We start from the raw sequence: 22,378 nt of genomic DNA on the forward strand, positions 1-22,378 counted from the left end.
GCGATCACAACTTGGCGAGAATCAAGGGGTATCGTCAAATATATTCTACCCCAATTTATAACTGTCATTGAACAGCCGACCCAATTTTGAGTTTACGGCAACCAATGTTCAACTCCGTAGCCTTGCAATTTTGAACCCAATCCAGATGACAAGGAAAGTCCAGGATCAAATATGGGGAGTAATTTGTCTGAGTGGAAAATTTTTGATGGAACTAACCCACATTTGCATTACTTGGAAAGGAAATTCTCCTACGAATAGCCTGTCGGTAAGAGGATTCTAACCCATGACCTGCATACCACTGATGATATTTTACGTCAGCACTGTAGTTGGTGCGAGCCGTGTAGGGAAATCGTATCGACAAGCCATCGCTGAAAATCGAACCTTGTTCTACTCATTGAGAGGTGAAGTCTCTATACCCTGAGCCACCACTCTTCTCGTAAAATGAATTTCCACTAACTGTAAATTAATATTATGCTTGTAAAAGTTAAAGTTCGGGGCATGGCGTTGTTTGAGACTTAATTAATTTGCTTGCAAAAAAAAAAAAAGAAAAAAAAAAAACTTCTGAAGCATTACAATGCTGCCGAGACAAATCGTGAGCTTTTCTTCTTTTTTTGAATTTGTTTTCTCTTTTACGGCTCCTTTTTTAATTTTGCTTCAAACTTTGTTTCAAGAGTTATTTCTTGAGTTTAACGCAGTACAGTCGTGTCTGGCTTATATGCTATTTACTTAACATAAGTGCATATACATGACCAATTAGCACCCTTAAAAATGAGCAGAAACAAAAGAAACATATCTGTTCAATGAGTGTTATATTAAATTAATTAATCGGGCTTATATGCTATTTACTTAATATCAGTGCAAAGTGCAAATACATGACCAATTACTCTTAAAAATGAGCAGAAACACATAATTAAATTAATTGTTCCGGCTTATATGCTATTTATTTAACATCAGTGCATAGACATGACCAATTAGTACCCTTAAAAATGAACAGAAATAGTATTAAATTAATTGGTCGGGCTTATATGCTATTTACTTAACGTCAGTGCATATACATGACCAATTAGTACTCTTAAAAATGAGCAGAAACAGAAGAAAAAAAATCCATTCAATGAGTGTTAAATTAAATTAATTGGTTACTTTTTCTAAAGACCCACTTCGATTAATTTCGTAATCTCTTTTAAATAGTCTTTGATGAAGGTTAAATGATTATATCAAAAAACTTGCTGATACCTGCATTGTGTTTCCTTAAGCATAACGGCATAAATAGATAGTAAATAAATTACTATCTCCATATTCATTTATTGTTATTATACTATCTCTCCTTTCTATTTCTAGTCACGAGGTGCCAGATGTTTAATTAGACGTTTAAACAAAGCTCATTTTTATAAGTTATGAAATCTTTTATAAATAATGTCAAAGGTCAGAAATTGTGCATAAGGAGAAAAGATATTCATGTAAATGTAATAACTCTTTACTTCCGTATGAAAACTTGAGATTTATAAGTCTATTCTTAATGCATACCTAATTGTTTTATGCTAACTATCACAACTGTTAGCACCATTATGCAAAACACAAAATATCTGTGCAGTATGTTAAAATTTGAAGGTCGCATGCAAATGAGAATTTTCTGATAGTTAGCAGCGATTACATCGGTTGTTTAAACCTGCATATAGTTATTAATATTCATTTCGTATAATTCATTTACTCACGAATTAAGGATATTATTGGTTCTAAAGCAAACGTTTTCGTGATTTCCCTTTTTTTCAAAGCTGTTTTTTTATTTTCGTTTACTTTTGCTTTTTTACTATGAATAAATCCTTTGTTTTAATTGTTGTGAAATATTTTAACCAGTTATAATTGGTGTTTGTGTGAAATATCATACAGGAAGTGTAATAAATAACGTGAATAAAAAGAAGTAATTTAAAAATGAATTTCACTTTTTAATGTTTATGATTCCTGATTACGCCTGTTTTTGCGATCATTTAACATACTGAAATAAAACCATAATTTTATTTTTCCAATTTCTATTTCTGAACTAAGCATAACTTAAATATTTATTTGATTTACGTTATTTGAAAAAATCGTGGTAGGCTATTAAAATATATTGATATTTTTCTTTTGTGTTTGGTATATTTTAGTAATAATTTATTCTTAAAAAAAGGACGCCTTCTTAGTTTTTGTATTTCTTAAACTTCACTAAATTGTAACTTTTTTTGAACATTTAAATATTTTAGAGAGAAACTGAAGTTTATTAGTTATTATTAAAAATCTACACCAAAATGAAAAAAAAAAAACTTTATCTACTTGTTTAAATAAGTAACTAAAATGTAAATTTAATAACCATTTTTTTTGCTGATAAGGCTGTTTTTACATCTAACAAATATTATGTTATAACAAAAAATTTGGACTAAGAGTTAGACCTATATTTTCTTATTAAGAAAAGTTAAAATTCCTTGCAGCGAAAAATAGTTTATCATTCTAAAAGTATATACAAGTTCACTACCTGATTAAAATCTTCTTTCTCTTCAAAAATAAATAAATAGAGAATAATATCTGACAGCTTTCAAGCGCATCAAAAATAGGAGCCTATTTTCTTGACTTGCCAGACAAGAATGAGAAGAAACAAAAGTGATTTGAAATAAAAAAACGTTTAGGTATTAACGGAAAATGAAAAATAAAGGTAAGAAACAAAACTATGAAAACCAAAGTAGCCGATAATGGACAAATGGTCTGTTTGAGTGACAACTTACAATGTAAAAGTGTAAATTTACTTGGTTGGTTGGTCAAGAATGCTTCCTCTTAACATTTAGCAAAAAGTAATTATTCAAGTAAATTTAAGTTAGAAATTCTATAACTACTGCTTAAAATATTCTTAACTAAATACAGCTGCTAACAATCATTTTCATTGTTCAATTTTTGTTCGAAAAAACTTACTGCAAAAGTTTTAAGTAATAAAAATTACAGCCTTTCCTTTTTACTTTCTTTCCAAATATTAATTTATTGTTATGAAAGAATGTTCCTTAACGTGAATCGACTAATGAGCATAAAATCCGTAGATCAGATAAATTTGTTATGTGTCCTTCAAAAAAAGATACGCTGGATAAAAACTCACCGGACACCAGCAGGTACGCTATTTCCTCCTTCAAGTTTTTCTAATGCAACTTCCGTCAAAGGGGAATGACTTTGTCTTTCTAAAGGTGATACATATGATGGATTCTCGAAGTTAAATTGTTTCAACCTTGGACTAAATATTTCGAAAATGAAGCACATTCCTGCCTGTTTCAACTAATTTTTCTTCAACATGTTGTCTTCTTTTAAGAGAATTCAAAATGATCGTGATGTATGATATAGGAAAATGTCATATTTAAGCAGCTTGTTCTAGTTCCAAAACGTTTTGGTCTAATATTGTAACAAAGACATTCACCGATAGAAAAAGAACAATTTAAAATTTTGTTTTATATTTCCAAATTTGTTTTGGGAGAAATGAAATTGATTTTTTTTAGGAATAATGCAGCAATTTTGTTTTCGCTGCTAGTAGATTTTGTTCTGGTATTTAAAGAAAAAGGATGCAAGGAGGAAAAAAAAATGTTTTATAGAAAGTTAAAACTGTAACTGCAATTACTTTTTTTTATGAAAAAAAATGGGCTGAAATTTTTTTCTTCCAATGTCAGGTTTTTTTGTTGTGATATTTTAAGAGAAAAAAAGTAAACGCCAAATAAAGACCAATTTAAGATTTTGTTTTATGATGCGTTAAAACTGTTATAAACTTGAAATTTGCATGCATTTTTATCGCACATTTTTATCGCTTTGGAGTTTTTCCAATTTTGGACAAATTTTTTATTTTATTTTTAACCGATTTTTGACATACTTTTTAAATATATACTTTTATTTTTATTTTCAGTGATTTTTGACATTTTTTTTTAAAAATAGATTTTTTATTTTAGTTTTCACCGATGTTTAACATGTTTTTTCTAGATTTTTTCGTTTTAATTTTAACGATTTTTAAAAGTTTTTGTAACAGACTTTTGATTTTAATTTTCTCCGATTTTTCGCACCTTTTTTTAATATGCATATAAGCTGAGACACAAAAATCTTGAAAGGTTTTAGATTTGTTTTATCACTTAAAAAACAATTCCATCAATTTTTTTCCAATTTTTATTTTTATTTTTTTAATTCATTTATTTTTTTAAATATGAATAGGAAAAACGCTGAGAGATAAAATAAAGTATGGATCTTTTAATTCAAACTAAGTTAAAAGCTTTTAATATAAAATTATAATATTTTAATTCGTGTAAAAAATAAAAATATATAATATTTCAAAAAAAAAAAAATTAAATTCTAAAAATTTTGACTGTCTTGTAAAATAACTTTCAAACAAATTTTGTATACATATTTAATGATAAGACAGAAGAAAAAATAAGCATGTTAAAAATGTATTCTAGATCCCTTTAGTTTAAGTAAATTATGAAAATTTTCAAAGTGAATCATGATTAAATGTCATCAAATAGTTAAATTAATAAATAAAATTAAAATTTCGTGATATTTATTCATAAAATCCTAGAAAGTAAAAAATTCTTTTTGATGGATAATATAAATATTTTTATGGTATACAAACAAAACTACATTATTTAAGTCATTTTTCAAATTTTTTGCTGTTTTATTTTTGGAAAACTGTTTCTTGCATTTCTTCATTTGTCATGCTTACTACCTGCGCTCACGATTTTGTTCTAATCGTGACAGATGCATGAACACGTAGCATGATAAATGAAGGGGGAAATATAGTCATTACTCCTGTGAAGTTACTGTAGTCGTGAACAAGACTAAATATAATTGTAAAAATACTAAAAATAAAGACTAAATATGAATTGTATATCAAAACAATAAAATTGTTTGAAGAATTATCGACGAAGTTATTGAGACTCGACTGACAAAGAAAAATAAATCGTAGCATTTGCTTTTTATGGAGCATTTTCTTTAATAAAGGTAGCACGAGTTTGTTGTACTTTTAATAATAATTTAGGAAATGTTTAATTAAATTGTCAAAATTGAATTGTGGTCAAAGTGTGGTTTAATTAATTAAAGTGTGGTTTAATTAAATTGTGGTCACTGAGGAAATTAGTATCAATAAAATAATTTTAGTATTATCATTGTAAAACTTTACTGCACTTGTTATATAAATAAATTTCCAACTAGTTTTGATAGGTTTATCAAATTATTATATAATAATAATTTTAATGTTATTTTATATTAGAAATAATTTTCAAAAACACTGTTCTATTCGTATGCATTTAATTGAGATTCAAAAATTAGAACCCAATAATTTTTTAGTTATTTTATTATTATTTCTTCTTAACTTAAATATTTGTTGCAATTTGTTGCATATACTTGAGGTGCCTTTGTAAAATTTTGTTTGTTTTGTTTACTTTTTCTTTTTCATTTTTGCTTTTACGTTAGATTTAGGATATAACACTGTTCAATTTTATTACATTTAATATTTAAAATGTATATAAATAATTCTCTTATGTGATACTATAAACACAAGTATTTCTCGATGCATTGGCAATGCAATAGCTTCTTTTGTTAGATTGTCTTTAAGTGATAATTTAAGTAGCGTTAAATTTATACGTCAAGTATTTATTTAGACGCATTTTGTTTGATTGTCTTAAGTAATAATTTAAATAGTGTTAAAAAAATTAGTTATTCGACAAATATTTATTTAGATTGATTTTGTTACGTATTTATATTTAGAATAATTTTGTATTTTTATGGAAACAAAAACTTAGTACGAAGTAAGTATTTAGATTTTTGATCCCTTATACAATAGTTCTAGTTACGGTGTCTCCTACTGTCATACCAATTATTGGTGACGGAACTATATATATATATATATATATATATATATATATATATATATATATATATATATATATATATATATATATATATATATATATATATATATATATATATATATATATATATATATATATATATATAATTTTTATGTATATAGAATGTAATTAATATATGTAATTGTTTTTCTTCCTATTTGTTGTTTTGTTTGATTTCTTCTTTTTAATTTTTGTTTTTGCATCAGATTTAGTATGTAACATAATTTTATTTCATTACCATAGGTGTTTATCATTATTTATGTTTGGCCGTATTATAGCTGTGACCGGCTCCAAAACTCAATATGTAATTCAATTCTATAATTTAATAAGGAAAATTACAAGCATAACTTCATGCGTAACTTAACGTGCACAATTATAACTTCAATGTTTTTTTTCCTCAACGATAGTAATTTTCATGAACTACAATTTTTCAAGGTTTTTACTTTCTTCATGCAAAAATCATGATCTCAAAGCACCTCTTTTATCTTTGCACCCATTTTTTTTTACAACACGGTTTATTTCCTTAAATTAAGCACGCAATAATGTTGGTATTAAGAACATCGAAAACTATAAAAAATTCTGGATAAAATTTCGGAATATACTATTGACACTTTGGGTGCTTCATCCATACATTTTATGTAAATCCATTTTTATCATAAAATATTATACAGCAATTTTTACAGTTATATTTATCTAATTAGAGTGATTCAGTTACTTTACGCCAATTATTACTGCGAAAATTGCGGTACATCAGATTTTCTGTTCCGTAGCAATGTTGCGGTAAGAATGGATTTTACGCAAAAAAGCACCGGGACCTTGAGTGAGGGTACTTTTTACCGTAATTTGATCCGGAATTTTTTGTAGTGTAGTAGCTTCAAGATATTGTTATTCAACTTATTCAAATTTCATTCTTGCTCCTAGGAGAGGTGAAACTAAGCTCACTGAAGTTTTAAAGAATTAAACAAAAAAAAAAAAAAAAAAAAAAAAAAAAAAAAAAAAAATGGAGCACTTTGAAATTTTTGATCAAATAAGATCTTCACGTTCTAGAAATCAATTTTAATAGTTTTAAGGGATGACTTCAAGTATGCTAATTATTTAAAATGAGCCGCGATGGCTCAGGTGATAGAGCGTTCGCCTTTCAATGAGGTGCACCAGACTCGAACCCCAGTGATGGTTGGTTGTTACGAATTCCGCCTCCGGCTTGCATCGACCACAGTGCAGACGTAAAGTATCTCCAGTGTTAGACGGATCATGGGTTAGAGTCCTCTTGCCGTCGGGCAAACAGTGGGTGGTTTTCGTGGTTTTCCTCTCCATGTAACGCAAATTCGGATTAATTTCATCAAAAAGTCCTCCAAGAAGGCAAATTTTTCCCACTACTTGTTCCAGGAGATTCCCTGTCTTCTGGATTTGGTCCAAAATTACAAGGTCACGGAGTTGAACATTAGCAGTCATAAACCCAAAAAAATTGGGTCTGCTGTTCAACGATGGTTATAAAATAAAAATAAAATTAATTAAGAGCAGACGAATATAAAAGTTATATAAAAACCTACTTTCCTATTTAAGTTATATAAAAACCTACTTTCTTTCTCTAAATAAACATAACTTTTTTTCGACGAATTCGGATTTTTGATACCCAAAATATAGGGGTAACCGCAATCTGGAATATATGTTCACAATAGCTTGGGCATTAGAGTGGTCCAAAGTTTGGATCCCTTAATGTTACTTGTACTTTTTGTGTATTTCTTCATTTCTCGAGAACTTTTTAAGTGAATTGGAATTTTTGCGCATAATTAAGAAATTCGTTTATCCAAAGATATGTCCATCAAAATATAACTTTAATCTAATATTTACTATTTTTTATTATTTTATTAATAATAGTCGAAAACATTTTGAATTTGTAAAGTACAAAATTTTTTAAAATCCTTTTTAAAGAATTCAAATTTTAATGGCAAAATACAATATTTCTGCGAAAATGGTAGAATAGTTCTTGTAAACTTGAATTTAAAAAAAAAAGTCATAAATTTCAAATTCGGGAACTGTTCGACGGATTTCGCTCAAATTTTGCATTTAGTTATTCAAAATTACGAAGCCAAGGTTTTTTAATTTTTGCACTGTACTGAAACACATCAAAGAAAACAGTTACAAGTAACAATATCCCCATAAGATTTTAATTAAGTACTGTAGTTACTAATCTACAAATCTGCGGTGCTTGAAATCATTTCACCATAATTTAAAATTTTTTTACTACATTCTTATGCTAATAAGTTTTTGCTTTGTGAGTTCCTTAATTGTAAAATTAAAGAAACCTGTTCTAAGCGTTAAAAGTTTCTTTCCTTATCATAAAAGTGGTGCTGGTTATGCATGAAAATGGGTCTTTCCTGCTCAGTTTGACCTAAAAGATTATTAAAATAAATTTACACACACCCATTTTTAAACGAATAGGCGTCATTTCATAGGATCTTTCAACAATTTATTTATTTAATTTTTTAAACATCATTATAACGCTCCGCCGAAACTCTGGCATGAAAACATGATTTGCTATATCTAATTCTCGGAACTTCATCTCATTGTGGTTGAATCATCAAGGATATTCTCTAATACAGGTATTTTTTTAATACAAACAGCATGATTAGTATCAATTAAACAAAATAAGCCAATTTTATTTCGCTTATTATTTTTTGAAATAAATAATTTGCGGAATACGGAAACCTTAAGCTTTTTATGTGACTCAATTGCGGAATTTCCTTTAATGACAAATTATTTTACAACGTCAGATTTTTATTTTAGACATTAATTTTAAAACTAAATTCTTTCTTAATTTTTATATTTAAGCATTTTCACCGTTACATTTCTAAGCATTAAAAACCATTGTAAATCGTAGAATATAGATTGAAAATTTGAGAACTAAAAACACCAAATGTCATGTTTTTTACAATTCTTTTAAAATTTGTCATGTTTTTTACAATTCTTTTAAAATCTGTCATGTTTTTTACAATTCTTTAAGAAGAGACTATTAGAATGTAAATTATGATTATTTAAAAGCTTAGTACAATAATGTGTTAATGACATTTTAAAAAATGACAGGAAAATCATTTTTAGTTGGTTCATCCATACAATATTATCCCATAGCACCCCATAGTTTTTTCCTATTGCCAACCCATTTATTTAAAGACAACAGCATAAATTAATGTCTTATGTTATTTACAGCCAATCATAACATGTTTTCCGTTTTGAAAATGGAGTTTTTTCATAATAACATTTAACGTATTTTTCCATTTAGCTCTTCAATTATAAAAATGTGTGATCTAGTACACTATTTAAGTCAAAATCTTAACCATTTTAATTAGTCTTTTTACGGTGCCAAACTCTTTTTACGGTTTCACATATCCATTTTACAGTCTTTTTACGGTCATTTTATTTATATTAGTCTGTATGCTTTGTTTATAGTAATATGAATAAGCAAAAAATCATACTTTTAAGTAATAAATCAAAAAGAATTTCAAGTAATCAAATTGTACTACAATTGCATAGCAGCGTTTCAAATCATGTTTTATTCAGTTTCGTTTTTATATTTAGGAAAATTCAATTTTTAAATTCATTGAAAATTCAGATGAAAGCTTTCAAATTTCAATTCGTGAAATTTATGCTAATTTAAATGTTTTTTCAATGATAATTTTAAAATACGTTAGACTTATATAAATTTTTATTTTATTATGAAATACATAATTTTAGAAATATACCTTATTATTAAGTTAAAAAAAATCAGAGGTTTTCCTTTTTAAACTCAAAATATGTCTGTAAAATACTAAATTTATGCATCCTTTCCATAACGCTGCGAAAATTAGGCATCAAACCAACAATTTAGCGATGTAAATATAAAATCGGTCAAAAAAAGTAAAAATAAATAAATAAATATGTTTATTCAAAACATAACAGAAAATGCATTAAGTGTGAAATGTATGCCTTTGTAAACAGATGTATATGCAGCTAATTAAGTATATGCATATTTGCATAGATTCATCTGTTGTGTATTTTATTTACGAGGTGCAAAAGATTTATGTTAAGACTGCACGCAAACTTTGACGATTTTTATATGTTTAGACTGAAAACACATTTAAAAACAATTACTATTTATAACACATAACTGAAAGCGTATAAAATACTTAAGCTCTTATGCAGCGGTTCATTTTGATTTAATTGTGGTAAATAGAAGCTATATATATTTGCTTTTTTGTATCTTAAATGGAATCTTAAATGGAATCTTAAATACTCTTTAGTACCTTATTAATAAAAAAATATGTTACTATTCTTAAAAGTTTAGCCATACTTTAGAAAATGATGACAAAAATGACCAAATTTTATCATTTATTTATTATAAAACCGTATTTCATTGTTAATTTGATCAAAATCATTACTAAAGCGCGCCTGTAAAAATTATCTATCTTTTATATGATTCTATAAAGACAAAACCTCTGTTCATTTTACCATATTCTGATAGTTTTTGAAATTTTTTTTTCAGAGTAACATAATATAACATCACTGCATAACATTGCATGACATATCATAACATTACATCTCAACGCAGCATCAGAATAAGAGACATAAAATCGTAAAAATTGATTTTGCTGATTTTGAATGCTGACATAAATTTATCTAATTTAATTCAAACCACTTGATTTGCTAAATTCATCGCCTCTTTCAAAGTACATTTGCCATGCATTGAGAAAGGATAAAATTGCAGAAAATATAAAGTTTCCTTTGCGTAAGGGAAAGGTATAAACTCTTTAATATGGAAAGCTCCATGATCAAAACCAAACTTAGCCCAATTTTCTCCCATTCGTTCTAACCAGCATTTTATCATTTAATGGGCAAAATTATTTTTAAAATTTTATTCAAATTTTACTTTTTTGTCAAACAGATAATTATGATAAATGCTTTAGTAAACATTTTAAAGTTTATTTTTCGGTGGCATGGATCACTTTACTCAGATTGTGTTATGCACTGTAGAAATTTCTCTGAAAAAACGGTTAAATAACAATTTCTTTGTTATTTTAACGTATTCAAACAAAACAGTTCAATAACTATAAATAAGATGGTATTCAAACTGTTAATTGTGAGAAAAACCGTTTATTAACTGCTTTCCCCTAATACGGTTAAACAAGCACAATTTTATCTCACCAACTAGACCGACCTAATGAAGCTACTTAGTTCCATACTGATGCGTACATATTATAGCAGAGAGGGCTAATCTGTCAATCTCATGACCATGAGAACGGGGGTTTGAGACCCAGCGTTGACACCACAATATTACCTCCATTCCCTTCAACACATGAGGAGATTCCAATGTCCTCCAACCATCTCTGATCTCCAGAACTTCCTTTTCACGGTTTTGAAACCATGATAGTTGTAAATGGTTAAAAACGTTAAAAACCCGTATAGTTTTTTATTCATTGTGTCTTATCAATACTAGTTGTAAATGGTTTCAAAGCAGTGAAATTAAAAAATGTTCTTTATCGTGAACTTAACGATGAATTAAATAGGCTGACTGCTGTCGGTTATTTTACCATAATTTTAAAATGAAAATTCCAACAGATCTTAGATTCCAATGAAATATTTTGAAAATGTTTTTTTTGTCTCCAATGAAAATAACAATTATATAATAATAAAAAGTTTTTAAAAGAAAGTTGCAAAAGTAAGAATTGCACTAAAAATGTAGATTTTTCCTTCCAAAGTGCTGTTTGAACCGAAGATTCCGTGAATAAATACCACACATTTAAATTCTAAATTAACTACTTGAAATCTTTACTTTATTAAAATAAAAATATTTTTTTTGCACGTGAGTTAGGACCTATTTAAGTGGTCTCTAAATATATAATTCAATTAATTTCAGCACCACAGCATCCATAAAAATGTATTGTTTGTTATCAATGTTTTATATTTGGTATCATTTACATGTAAGTTACATTATACTAAGGAGACAAGATGGTAAGAAGCAATTTCAAAATTTTAGATAATCCTTAAGCTCATAAAAGACTAGCCTCATGTTTTTAGACTACTTTTTTTCACACTCCGTGTCTCGTACTAACTACCTAAAATGCTAGAAAAATAATACTTCTTATTCCCATCATTAGCTAAAATTACATTGTAGGTAATTTAAAAAAATTTATATTCTTTACTTCATTAAGAAATATAACTTATCGAGATATTTAAGGGGCTACAAAATAAATAACATATTTGAATTCAGCATTACAAAAACATAAAAATGTATTGTTTGTTTTCAGTGCTTTTACGTTTGTTGCCATTTCTATATGAATTATATTTAAACAAAGATAAAGATGATAATAAGTAATTTTAAAGTTAAGGTAGTCTTTAAATGCATTTAAAACGTGCGATACCGTCTGGTCTCATGTTTTTAAAATGATTTCTTTCACACTAAAATAAGATTTAAATCACCCTCGTGTCTGGTACTGACCACCTTTAAAGGCCAGCAGAATAATACGTCTTATCCCCAACATTAGCTAAAAACACTTTATTGGTAGAATTTTTTTGCTAAGGTAAATGAGGTCATGGGCGTATACAGATTGATATTGCAATTAGATTTTAAAACAGGTTCTTTAAAAGAAAAGTATTTGCTATTGTTGTTAACTTAGATCTAGCGCACTCTTTTGCTGTTTGTAAGCGATTCGTTTGAAGGTCGGTTACATTATTCAATGAATGCACAATACTCTATTTGTAGACTGTTATAGACACTTAGAGGTGATTCTACAGAAAAAGAACAATGAATGGTAATTACAGTTTCAATAGAACATGTCTTTTGAGGATAAGATTCAAAACAAATGTAGTATCTTCATCTTTGCCCTGTCTCAAGATTGTTCTAAATGTATCTTCTGGCATATAAATGATATTATCGTGAACTGAACATGTTTGAAAGATTTGTAAGTTTTCACATGATGAGTCTATATAGTTTTTAATTTTTTTTTAAAAATAAATATTTATTTGGATGAAATAATGCGTAATAACTTATGTTTTTTAATTGCAACAGCTGAAATGACTAATTACACTTAAGGAAAAATTATAATTTTAAACTATATAAACTATATTTCTACAAAGAATTATCTGGGGTTTAGAAAGGAAAAATAACTTAAATATTTTGAAAATGAATAGATTTTTTTTTAAAATTACTAATTTGGTAATATTTTTTTATCTAAAAGAAAATTGTTAAAATCAATGAATAATTCTCAAGTTTTGCAAATTTTTGTGAGCCCAGGTAATGTAGAGTAGGGATAAATTCTTAAAAATTAAAAAAATTAGCTTATAAACACTTTTAATTGTAGTAAAATTGTGGCTTTTCGTTCTATAGACGTCTTTTACCATTTTTAGAATTAATATAACAAGAAAGGCTAAACTTGACATAATGGTCATGAATAACTTTTGCCCATTCACAGCAGATTTGAAAATGGCATAGTATTCACAGAAAAGCGTTTGATGTAGCGACAAAGGCTTCGTAAAAAAGTCAAAAACGATTTCAGAAAAATTTGAATTGTGTCCTTTCTGCAAGCAATGAGATTATATACGTACCTTTTCTTTATAATGGAGAACAAACTTGTTTTAGATTTACAACAAATTACGAAATTTAACATGATAATGAGAGCCTTTTTTTATAAGCTTTAAAGAAATCCTTCAACTAAGTATTTTTTTTAACAAAAAAGGAATATTTAACTAGGAAAATTATATTAATTAACTTATTAACTTTTTTTTTGTTTCATTAAAGTATTTAATTCCGTATTCTAAAGGAGTAAATATGCTGTCTTTCTAATTAGAGTTAAACTAAACTCTTGATTGAATTAATGTCTAAATAATTTGTTTTAAGCATTCTTTTATTGTTTCAAAGCTTAATAGCAAGTATAAATTGCGTATGCAAACGAAGTATTCAAAGTTCAAAGATGCGAAATTTTTTAAACATTGTCTAATGTGTAATTATTTTACTTATTTGTGTATAGTCAATGAAAAAGCTAATGAATAAAGTATGAAGATTTATTAATTTTATAGGAACATTAATTATCTAGAGAATAAACAATTCTCTACCGCGTTTTATTTCATTAGCACTCTTAATTAGTTCTACAATCTTTATTTTAACAACTCCTACGTATCACTCAATGCAGAGGCGAGGTTTAAAAAAGGAATATAAAAAAGTTCCTTGTTACAAACTTGTTTTAAAATTTCATTTCTTCTACTGTTTTAAAGAAACCTTTTGCCTTTTTCTTTGCAAGATGTTTGGTTTTTCCTCATAACTTTGTGCTGGGTAATTTGCTAAAGTTTCACCTTTTTTTTATATAAGCTATTTAAGTGTATACTGTATTACGCGATTATATCTTTTCTAATATATGCATTCACATATCTTTTCGAATTAGAAATGTGCAAAAGAGGAATGTAAATTCTTCATGGAAATAATACTGATAATGATAAATATTGTGCAAGTTGTATAGGAATTATATAGAATGGTTAATGAAAGAAAAACTACAGGCATTCTATACAATTGCTGCGTAAAGTATGTAATAGGTCCCAAATTTCATATTTTACCTAAAAATGCCAAACATTCTATGGTTTGATTAAACTTTCGATATAATCCCGGCATTTCATACCATATTGTGCATATACACATAGCTTGAAATGTCCCATGCCCCATGATTCAGCAATTTTTTAAAACCTTTTTAACATCTGTAATACGTACTCAAAACTGATTCTACGAGTTTTAATTGGAAATATGCCACTTTGATTTTATGAGGTACTTTAATGGGAATGTTTTCAATAAAATATCTCGTTTGTGTGCATATATATAGGATATTTCAAACAGAATGAATTAGTTAAAATGAGATGATTCATATTCGCGGTTTTTAATTTTGAAAAAAAAAATATATTTTAGTACACAGTTACTTGAAAACAAGTAATCGAACTGAGAATGTCAAAAATACTAAGTTAGGAAGGCCTAATTAAAGTTTATCATGAATGCGAAAAGAACACTTAGGAAAAGTTTATCTCAATCTACATGCAACTTTCTGTAAAGTAATGAACATGTAACGCGTTGTCATAGGAAAAATTTAAGCTTCTTTATTTTTTAAGAAATGATTCTTCTGAATCAATGAAACTTAAATATAAAACTTTAGCGTTTAAAAAACATTACTTATATTTAAAGCCTCATATCTCCTAGTTAAGTAAATCAATATTTATTCTTCAGCAACCAATAAGAACGCTAAGTTGTTATTCGCCAAATTGTTAGATTGTTCATTTGTTTATTTATACTGTGGTTTTCTTACTAAGATATCACTTAAGAAAATCTAAAAACTTTGTATGCTTTGGAAAATTTATTTTAAGAAAATATTAATATGGTATATTCCAAATTTCTTAATTTAAATTTACAAATAATAATATCTACCGACTCACAATGAGAATTGCTTTTACAATTTTTTTTTAAAGATTTTTACTTCAAAAACAAGCGGCTTTGTAGTTGGCGCTTTATTATTAAATAAATACAGAAAAGTCAAAAAAATTAGATGAGATTTTTTATTTTTTAAAAAAAAATTGGAAGTTTGTAGCTTTCCTCGAATGGTTTATAATTTAGGCGCAACTTTAAAATATGTCTTTCCTTAATCAGGAAGCAGTTTTAGAGGAATGTATATAAACATACTTCATAACTTGTTGCACAATGGATGCATATCAAGTTGCAAAAAAAACTTAATTAACCTCCTGACACTACTACACGTGAATAGAATACAGAATATATTTATCACTTAGTGTTTTCTTTTCAGTTAAATCTACGACCACCTTTAGGTAAAGTGCAGTAACCTTTTCACAATTAGGGCTAGAAGCTAAACATTATTAGGTGAGATTAAGCCTCGATAATTTTCAAGTATTAGAGTGAATAATAAATAATCTAGAGTTTAAAAAAAAATTAGGAACAATTTCGATGAGTTAATTTAAGGATAAAATCAATGATTATTTAAACACTGCTTTGCTAGAAAAAATATATAACTTAGGTGTAAACTGTATAAGGTACAAAAAGTGACTAGCAAAAAATTTTTTTTTGTTCCTAAAGCAGTAAATTCATTGCAATACTGGATTATATTATTAAAAATTTTAATGCAAAGTTAAACTAAAGTCATTAAGTTTATACATATGGAAATAAAAAGTTTCGTTGAAAAAAAAGTATCTGTATTTTGATGTTCTTACAAAGACAAAAAAAACTTCTGGTAAAATTTCCGTACTGTATGGTAATGACATTTCTAGTAAAAAACCCCGTAATTCTGGTTAATAAAACTAAAATATACGGTATTTAAACCATTCATTTGGAATTCTTTCGTTTATATGGTAATGATTTACCGGAAATATTAGTTTTCAAAATTATAGTTCTTATTATCACATATCTGGCAAAAAATGTAAAAAAAAAGTAAAATTTAAACAAATGAATGATTTTTAGGTCATGCTCTAAGGTATTATGACGAAAATTAGGAAATTTTACTGCATTTACGAAACTTAATAACGTATTATAAAACCATATATTATAGTTAATTTTACCAAATTCATTGATAGAACGGTATTTGGGACTATAGCCCCTGTTTGTGTTTAAAATTTCTATATCAATTTTAGAAAGAATCAAAGTAAATCTAAATAACTATTTCGTAACTAATATTTTATTACTATAAAAATTCAAAATTATTGTAAACAAATTTTTAGAGTATAACTAACAATTTAACACTATTTAAATTATTACTTAAAACAACCTAACAAAATGAGTAATAACTATTGTATTGCCTATAGACAGAGTAATATACAAATTATATAAGAGAAATGTATAAAGAGATTATAATCAAGAACTTATACAATAAGACTAAACTCGGCCATAAAATGAAACGCGGAAAACAAACTGTCTACATAAAATACTTTGAATTGCTTTGTACAAGGTATGAAATTTGAACTAAGACAAGAGAGAAAGAAGCACAAATAAAGCCACAAAATATGTGACTTAGTGTTTTTTTTGTGCTGCTTGCATGTTCTTAGTCTGTGTTTTAAAAAGAAGAAATAGAAATGTGAAGCAACCCACACCAATGTCAACATATAACAACGACAGCAATCAGTAGTGATTGTTTTTCTCGGTTACAGCATGATGTCAACATTATAAAGTGGCTGAATTGCCATTTTAACGTTCATATCACAAGATCAAATTACTCATCTTTTATTTTAGTTTATTTTTAGAGAAATTTTTTGCTTCAATTTCATAACTATTCTTGTTTCCAGAATACATAACGAAAACATGAAGAGAAATAATCATTTTTATTACATATCTCCGTAACCCTGTAATGCAAAAATTTTATTCAACATTTTTTTCATACTTTTTTTATTAATTTGTATTAAATTATTTCAAAATAAGGGAAAATATATTTAGCATTTTAATAATTTACAGTTATGAAATACAACATGAAACACCGGTGTATATTTCTGGATTAAAGTAAAGAAATTGTCCAATCACAGCTCACTTCTAAGCAATAGTTTTTCCAATTTGCACTTATTTAAAGTTATTTTGATCTAAGGGAAACAGTCATTAGTCATTGAAATTTCCTTATTTTGAAAAATAAATTATTGATAATTTTTTTTTGAATATGAACGAAAAAAATGCAAGACTTTTTTGTATTTTATATTTTAGTACAGATATGATTTCGATCATCGAAGGATTTTTTAGTAACTATTCGACAATTTTTTATAATTAAGAAATGCCAAAATATATTTTTGCGTGTAAATAGAGCTCTAGAAAAAAAAATATTAAAGGGACACCGGATTCCTATTTGCTTCAAAGGGTTAATACTAATAAATTTTTTGTCGTATTATATTCTATACTAGTTACTTACTTTTCATTGAAATTTCTTCTTTTATTAATTATTAGATTTTTTAAAAAATAAAGTGGATCAAATATAGGAATATAGTTATAATTAGTTTTGAAAATCAGTGATTTATTTACACATAAATCGAAAAGTTCGTTGAACTGTATTGAATAACTTTTTAGCTGATGCAATAAAACTGAACAAACTAGATACATGTTTAAATGTAAGTGTTACTTAGAATACTTTTAATCCTTTAGCAATTTTGATTTTAGCAATTTCGTAACTCTTATTCCAATTACTGTCAAAACAAAAGTCTATGCTCGGCTCTTTGCAGTTCAAGTTCCCCTTAGGGATTGCAAGCAGAATATTCTAAGGGCACTGACCTTTCCTTTCACGTGTCTCAATTTAGGTAATTGAAATATTATGAAAACTATGACCTTTGTGCTCCTGGAAGTATGAATATAAGAATTCTATTTTGCGAATTCTATTTTTATGCTTTGAGAACACTTAAAATAACTAAAAAAATACTCCTATCACAAGTTTTATATAAGTCGTTTTAATTTAGATAAAAGTATTTGATCTTGGTGCAATAAAAGTAATTGGAGAATAAAACTAAAATTATTCCATATTATCCATCACTTTTGACAAGTCTGTACACTATAATAAATACTTGTTGTAATGTACATATTTTGTTGGTAATATACTTTGTTAAAAGCCTTAATTTTCTAACCACACAATACTTTACCTTTCTAAAAGGTCTTAAACGTGTGTCTGGTATGCAAAGTAATGTGAAAAATTAAGAAAACATAGTATTGTTAGGGGTAGAACGCAGTAAAAGCTAAGGGCGGAAGACAAAAGTAGAGTTGGGAAAAACGAATCATCAAAGTGATTCGAATCAATTAAATCAGTTCACTTTGGTAATTTGAATCACTTAACTTTTCCACGAAATAATATTTTTACAATGTTCTTTTGAGATCTCAAACCATGCACTTGATATCCATTTTCGATTGCCAAAATCTCTGCTTAAAATTTTGACTAAATAAACTTATATTATTTTCTTTGAAATGTTCTTTACCATTTAAAAAAAAATAATAATTTTATTTTTCAAAAAAATAATAATTTTATTTTTCAAAAAAGTAATAATTTTCTTTTTGCGATATTCAGAATTGACGATATTCAGAATCTGACGATATTCAGAATTGGTGAGTATGGTGCCTACCCCTTTGAAAAAAATTAATTTGGTTTTGGGAAGTTCTAGAGAACGTCTGATTTTACATAGATAAATCTATGAATTCCATTTAGAAATTCCCTAGTAGAAATTAAACAAGTCTTTAGTAGTAAACTGAAAACAGTATTTTACAGAAAGCATCGATTCATAATACTTTTTCGTTTTTTAAATTGATGTATCCTTACGCATCTTTTTAAACAGCATTAAATTTGATAATTCGGATACATAATTTTAAATTGATACCTCGCAAAACTTCCATGGTCCCATGAATCCTTTTAGTCAGTATTAAGATAGTGATTTATTTGTATTTTTCTTAGAAGCTCTGAAGTTTTTGAAATAATTTTCAGAAAATATTGTTACTGACCTTTATATATATGGTCACTAAGATCACAGAAAAGAACCGGATGCATAATTTTTAATTGATGCTTGCCTAATGACAAAATTTTTCTTTTTTATTTCTTTGCTGTGGTTTTGAACTTCGATAATATTTAGAAAAATATTACAGGATGTTAGTTAATCTTTGGTACCGGATGAAAAGGGTTAAAGAACGAATACATTCTTAATTGAATTTGAACTCAAGATTGGTTAATCGTAAACAAAGGGTTATGAGCAAATTCAACCGAAAAGTTGTGTCTCAAAGTAGCTATGTAACAGTTTTTGCATACACAAAAGAAATAATTATTTACTTCCTCAATAAATTTTTCATAATGTATTACAAGCTCTCAAGGTCAACTTAATGCATAGAATTGTCAAAACTATTGTGAAAGTTCTGTAAAAACTGGACTTACATGTTTGTCATATTCGATAACCTTTCCATTAATAAGACCTAAAGCGTATCTGTTTACTTTTTGCTGATGACCAATAGAAACTGTGTATGTCTAAAAATTGTGTTGATGAATGCTGTGGATTAAAGTATGAAAGGTAATTTTTTTGAAAATAATTTTTATGCAATAATTTATAAAACTTCAAATTTAAATAATTGCTGAAATAAATAATATAATTATTTATTTCAGAATTATTTGTTTTTATGAAAATATGTCATCATTAAATTCAATTTTTTTTAACTAATGTGAAAATTATTTAGTGATATTTATATTTAAGATGAAAAAATGAAATGTTGCAAAAATGTAGACTCATGATTTAATAAAAAAAATTTTCATGCACCCTCAAAATAGTTTATGAGAATAAGCATTTAAATTAATTTTTATTATTAAAACATTATCTGAAATCTTTTTATGTATTCTGTTAATATAAAAAAAAAGTATCTAAAAGTTCCTTTTCTGTCATCTTTTAAGTTTTCGTTTTATTTTTAACTAAGCTTTTACTCATTGATGATTTTAAACAATAATAATGAAAAGGGCTTTAAATAATTAAAAAAATGGTTTTTGGGAAGAAAATGTTCTGCAATTTTTTAAATAATATAGTTTAAAAATGAAATAAGTGATGTACCATTGCTTGATTATCTAAATGTGAAAATGACTTAAATAATAAAAAAAATTATAATGTGTTTTGCATTATTTTAAGTAATATAGTTTAACCACGTAAAAAGTGCGTTACCATTGGTTTATTTTCTAAATATTAAAATTACCTTAAATAATAAAAAAAAGAATATTTAAAAAAAAATGTTTAGCATTTTTTAAAGTAAAATAGTTTAACCATGAAATAAGTGAGGTACCATTGGTATATTTTTGAACCAAAACCAGCAAAAAAGCCAGCAGTTAGTCTATTACGAAAGAGTTTCTAAGTTAAGATAAAACAAAAAGTTTTTTCTCAACTAAAACTATTTCCATACAGATATAAACATTGACCTTAACATTCTCTCAAACGGTTTTTTCTATAAATTTCTATAAAATTTGCTCTAAAGAATCACTCTATGGTTTTAGGAAGATATTTTTCTCAGGACCAAGCTTTTCTTAACAATCATAGAGAATTATCCGATACTCTTGGTGATAATTAAAGAACTTTATCAAACTCATCTTAGTTGCCAAGAAATTTAATAAAAATTCCTCTCAACAGTGGATTATTTCGCAAATTTTTACTTAGCCCTTTGACGCAGAATTTTTTTTACTCATATTTTTGCTCTTTTTAGTATTTTGTATCAATTTAGGTCGAAATAAATAAAGCATATTATGTTTAATATTTTAATAGTTTATGATTACGAAATACAACATGAAAAACCGATGCGTTAAAAGTTAATCTTCCAAATTCGGTTCACTTCCTAACAACAATTTATGTAGTTTGCGCTTATTTGCAGTTATTTAAATTAAAGAGAAACATTTATTCATCATTGAAATAAATTTCTTTAATTTGGAAAATCAATTATATATAAATATTTGAATATAAAAGTAAAAAAAAGAACTTCAAACTCCTTTTTTTGGATTTTATATTTTAGCCCAAATATAAATCCGATAATCTAATTGATTTTCTCAGCAACTATTCGAGTTTCTTTCTAATTAAAAAATACCAACATTTATTTTTGCTTGTAATTAGAGTGTCAAAAAATATATATATATAAATGAGACACCGGTGTTCGATCTGCGTCAAAGGATAAAATAGTAGAAATTATTCCCTTGTTGGCTAAAAAACTGGAAAACAATCGCTTTAAAAGTACTTGAACTGAATTTTTTTTTCATGCTTAATTCAGGTTATATAATGGTCACTACCCAATATTTGCAGCATCTTTCATGTTTCGTAAAATGAAATATTATGGAACATGAAAGGTACTGTACATTTTCAGGTTCAAAATTTCATTTCACCCATTTTTAATAGCAAATAATTCTTATAGAACTACATTTGCTAGTCATTTGAAATAAGGTTTCACAGTTTCTGTGTAATGTAGTTTTAAAGCTCGAAAAACGTAGGCTCGTTATTATTTGAAATTGAAAACTTGATAAACAACGGCTATTGAAAGTGCTAAATCTCATTATTAGTGTATAGTTTAGAAAACGATAGAAAGTGCAGTTTAATCTGCTTATATTGAAATAATCTCATTTAAGATGGCAACTTTTTGACCATCCATGAAATTGTCACTACTGTTGGTAACTTCTCAGTCACGCGCTGATAAACTTACAAAAAAATAAAAAAGATGATAGCTTTAGGGGAAACAAAACAATGAAAGTTCTAGTGAAAAAGCTTGAAATATGTAATTCCATTTCTTTCTTTTTTTGTATCGTTAATCTTTTAAAATTAAGTTGTTATAAAAAATGTGTTCTAATTTTTTTCGTGAAAAGATGCCCTTCTCATAAAATTTTTAACGAAAGGTAATTTTAATAAATTTTAGTAAATAATTTTAATTTTTCCATTATTTTATTTAATGATTGTCCAAAACATTTTGAATTGTAAGATATAAAATTTTTTGCATCTTTTTAAAGATTGTAATTCTA

General features: G+C 26.7%; 1 protein-coding gene across 4 annotated transcripts in view; it reads left to right on the forward strand.

Moving 5' to 3' along the window:
* Positions 1-22,378, forward strand: part of LOC107457100 (ferric reductase 1) — a 97,999-nt gene that overhangs the window by 17,260 nt on the left and 58,361 nt on the right. The window contains exon 1 of one of the 4 annotated variants that reach the window (XM_071181483.2): positions 8,362-8,497. The exons of 2 other annotated variants lie outside the window; for them this stretch is intronic. Coding sequence is in view for 1 of the 2 variants with exons in the window: in XM_016075165.4 (XP_015930651.1) it covers positions 19,910-19,916 (7 nt within the window). In the remaining variant the exon portion in view is untranslated. Of the gene's footprint in view, positions 1-8,361; positions 8,498-19,781; positions 19,917-22,378 lie in introns of those variants that run through there. One more of the 4 variants, XM_016075165.4, reaches the window with a different exon arrangement.

The sequence above is a fragment of the Parasteatoda tepidariorum genome, chromosome 8 (genome assembly GCF_982258835.1).
Source record: "Parasteatoda tepidariorum strain Cologne lab strain chromosome 8, Ptep-v5.0, whole genome shotgun sequence".
Lineage (NCBI taxonomy): Eukaryota > Metazoa > Arthropoda > Arachnida > Araneae > Theridiidae > Parasteatoda > Parasteatoda tepidariorum.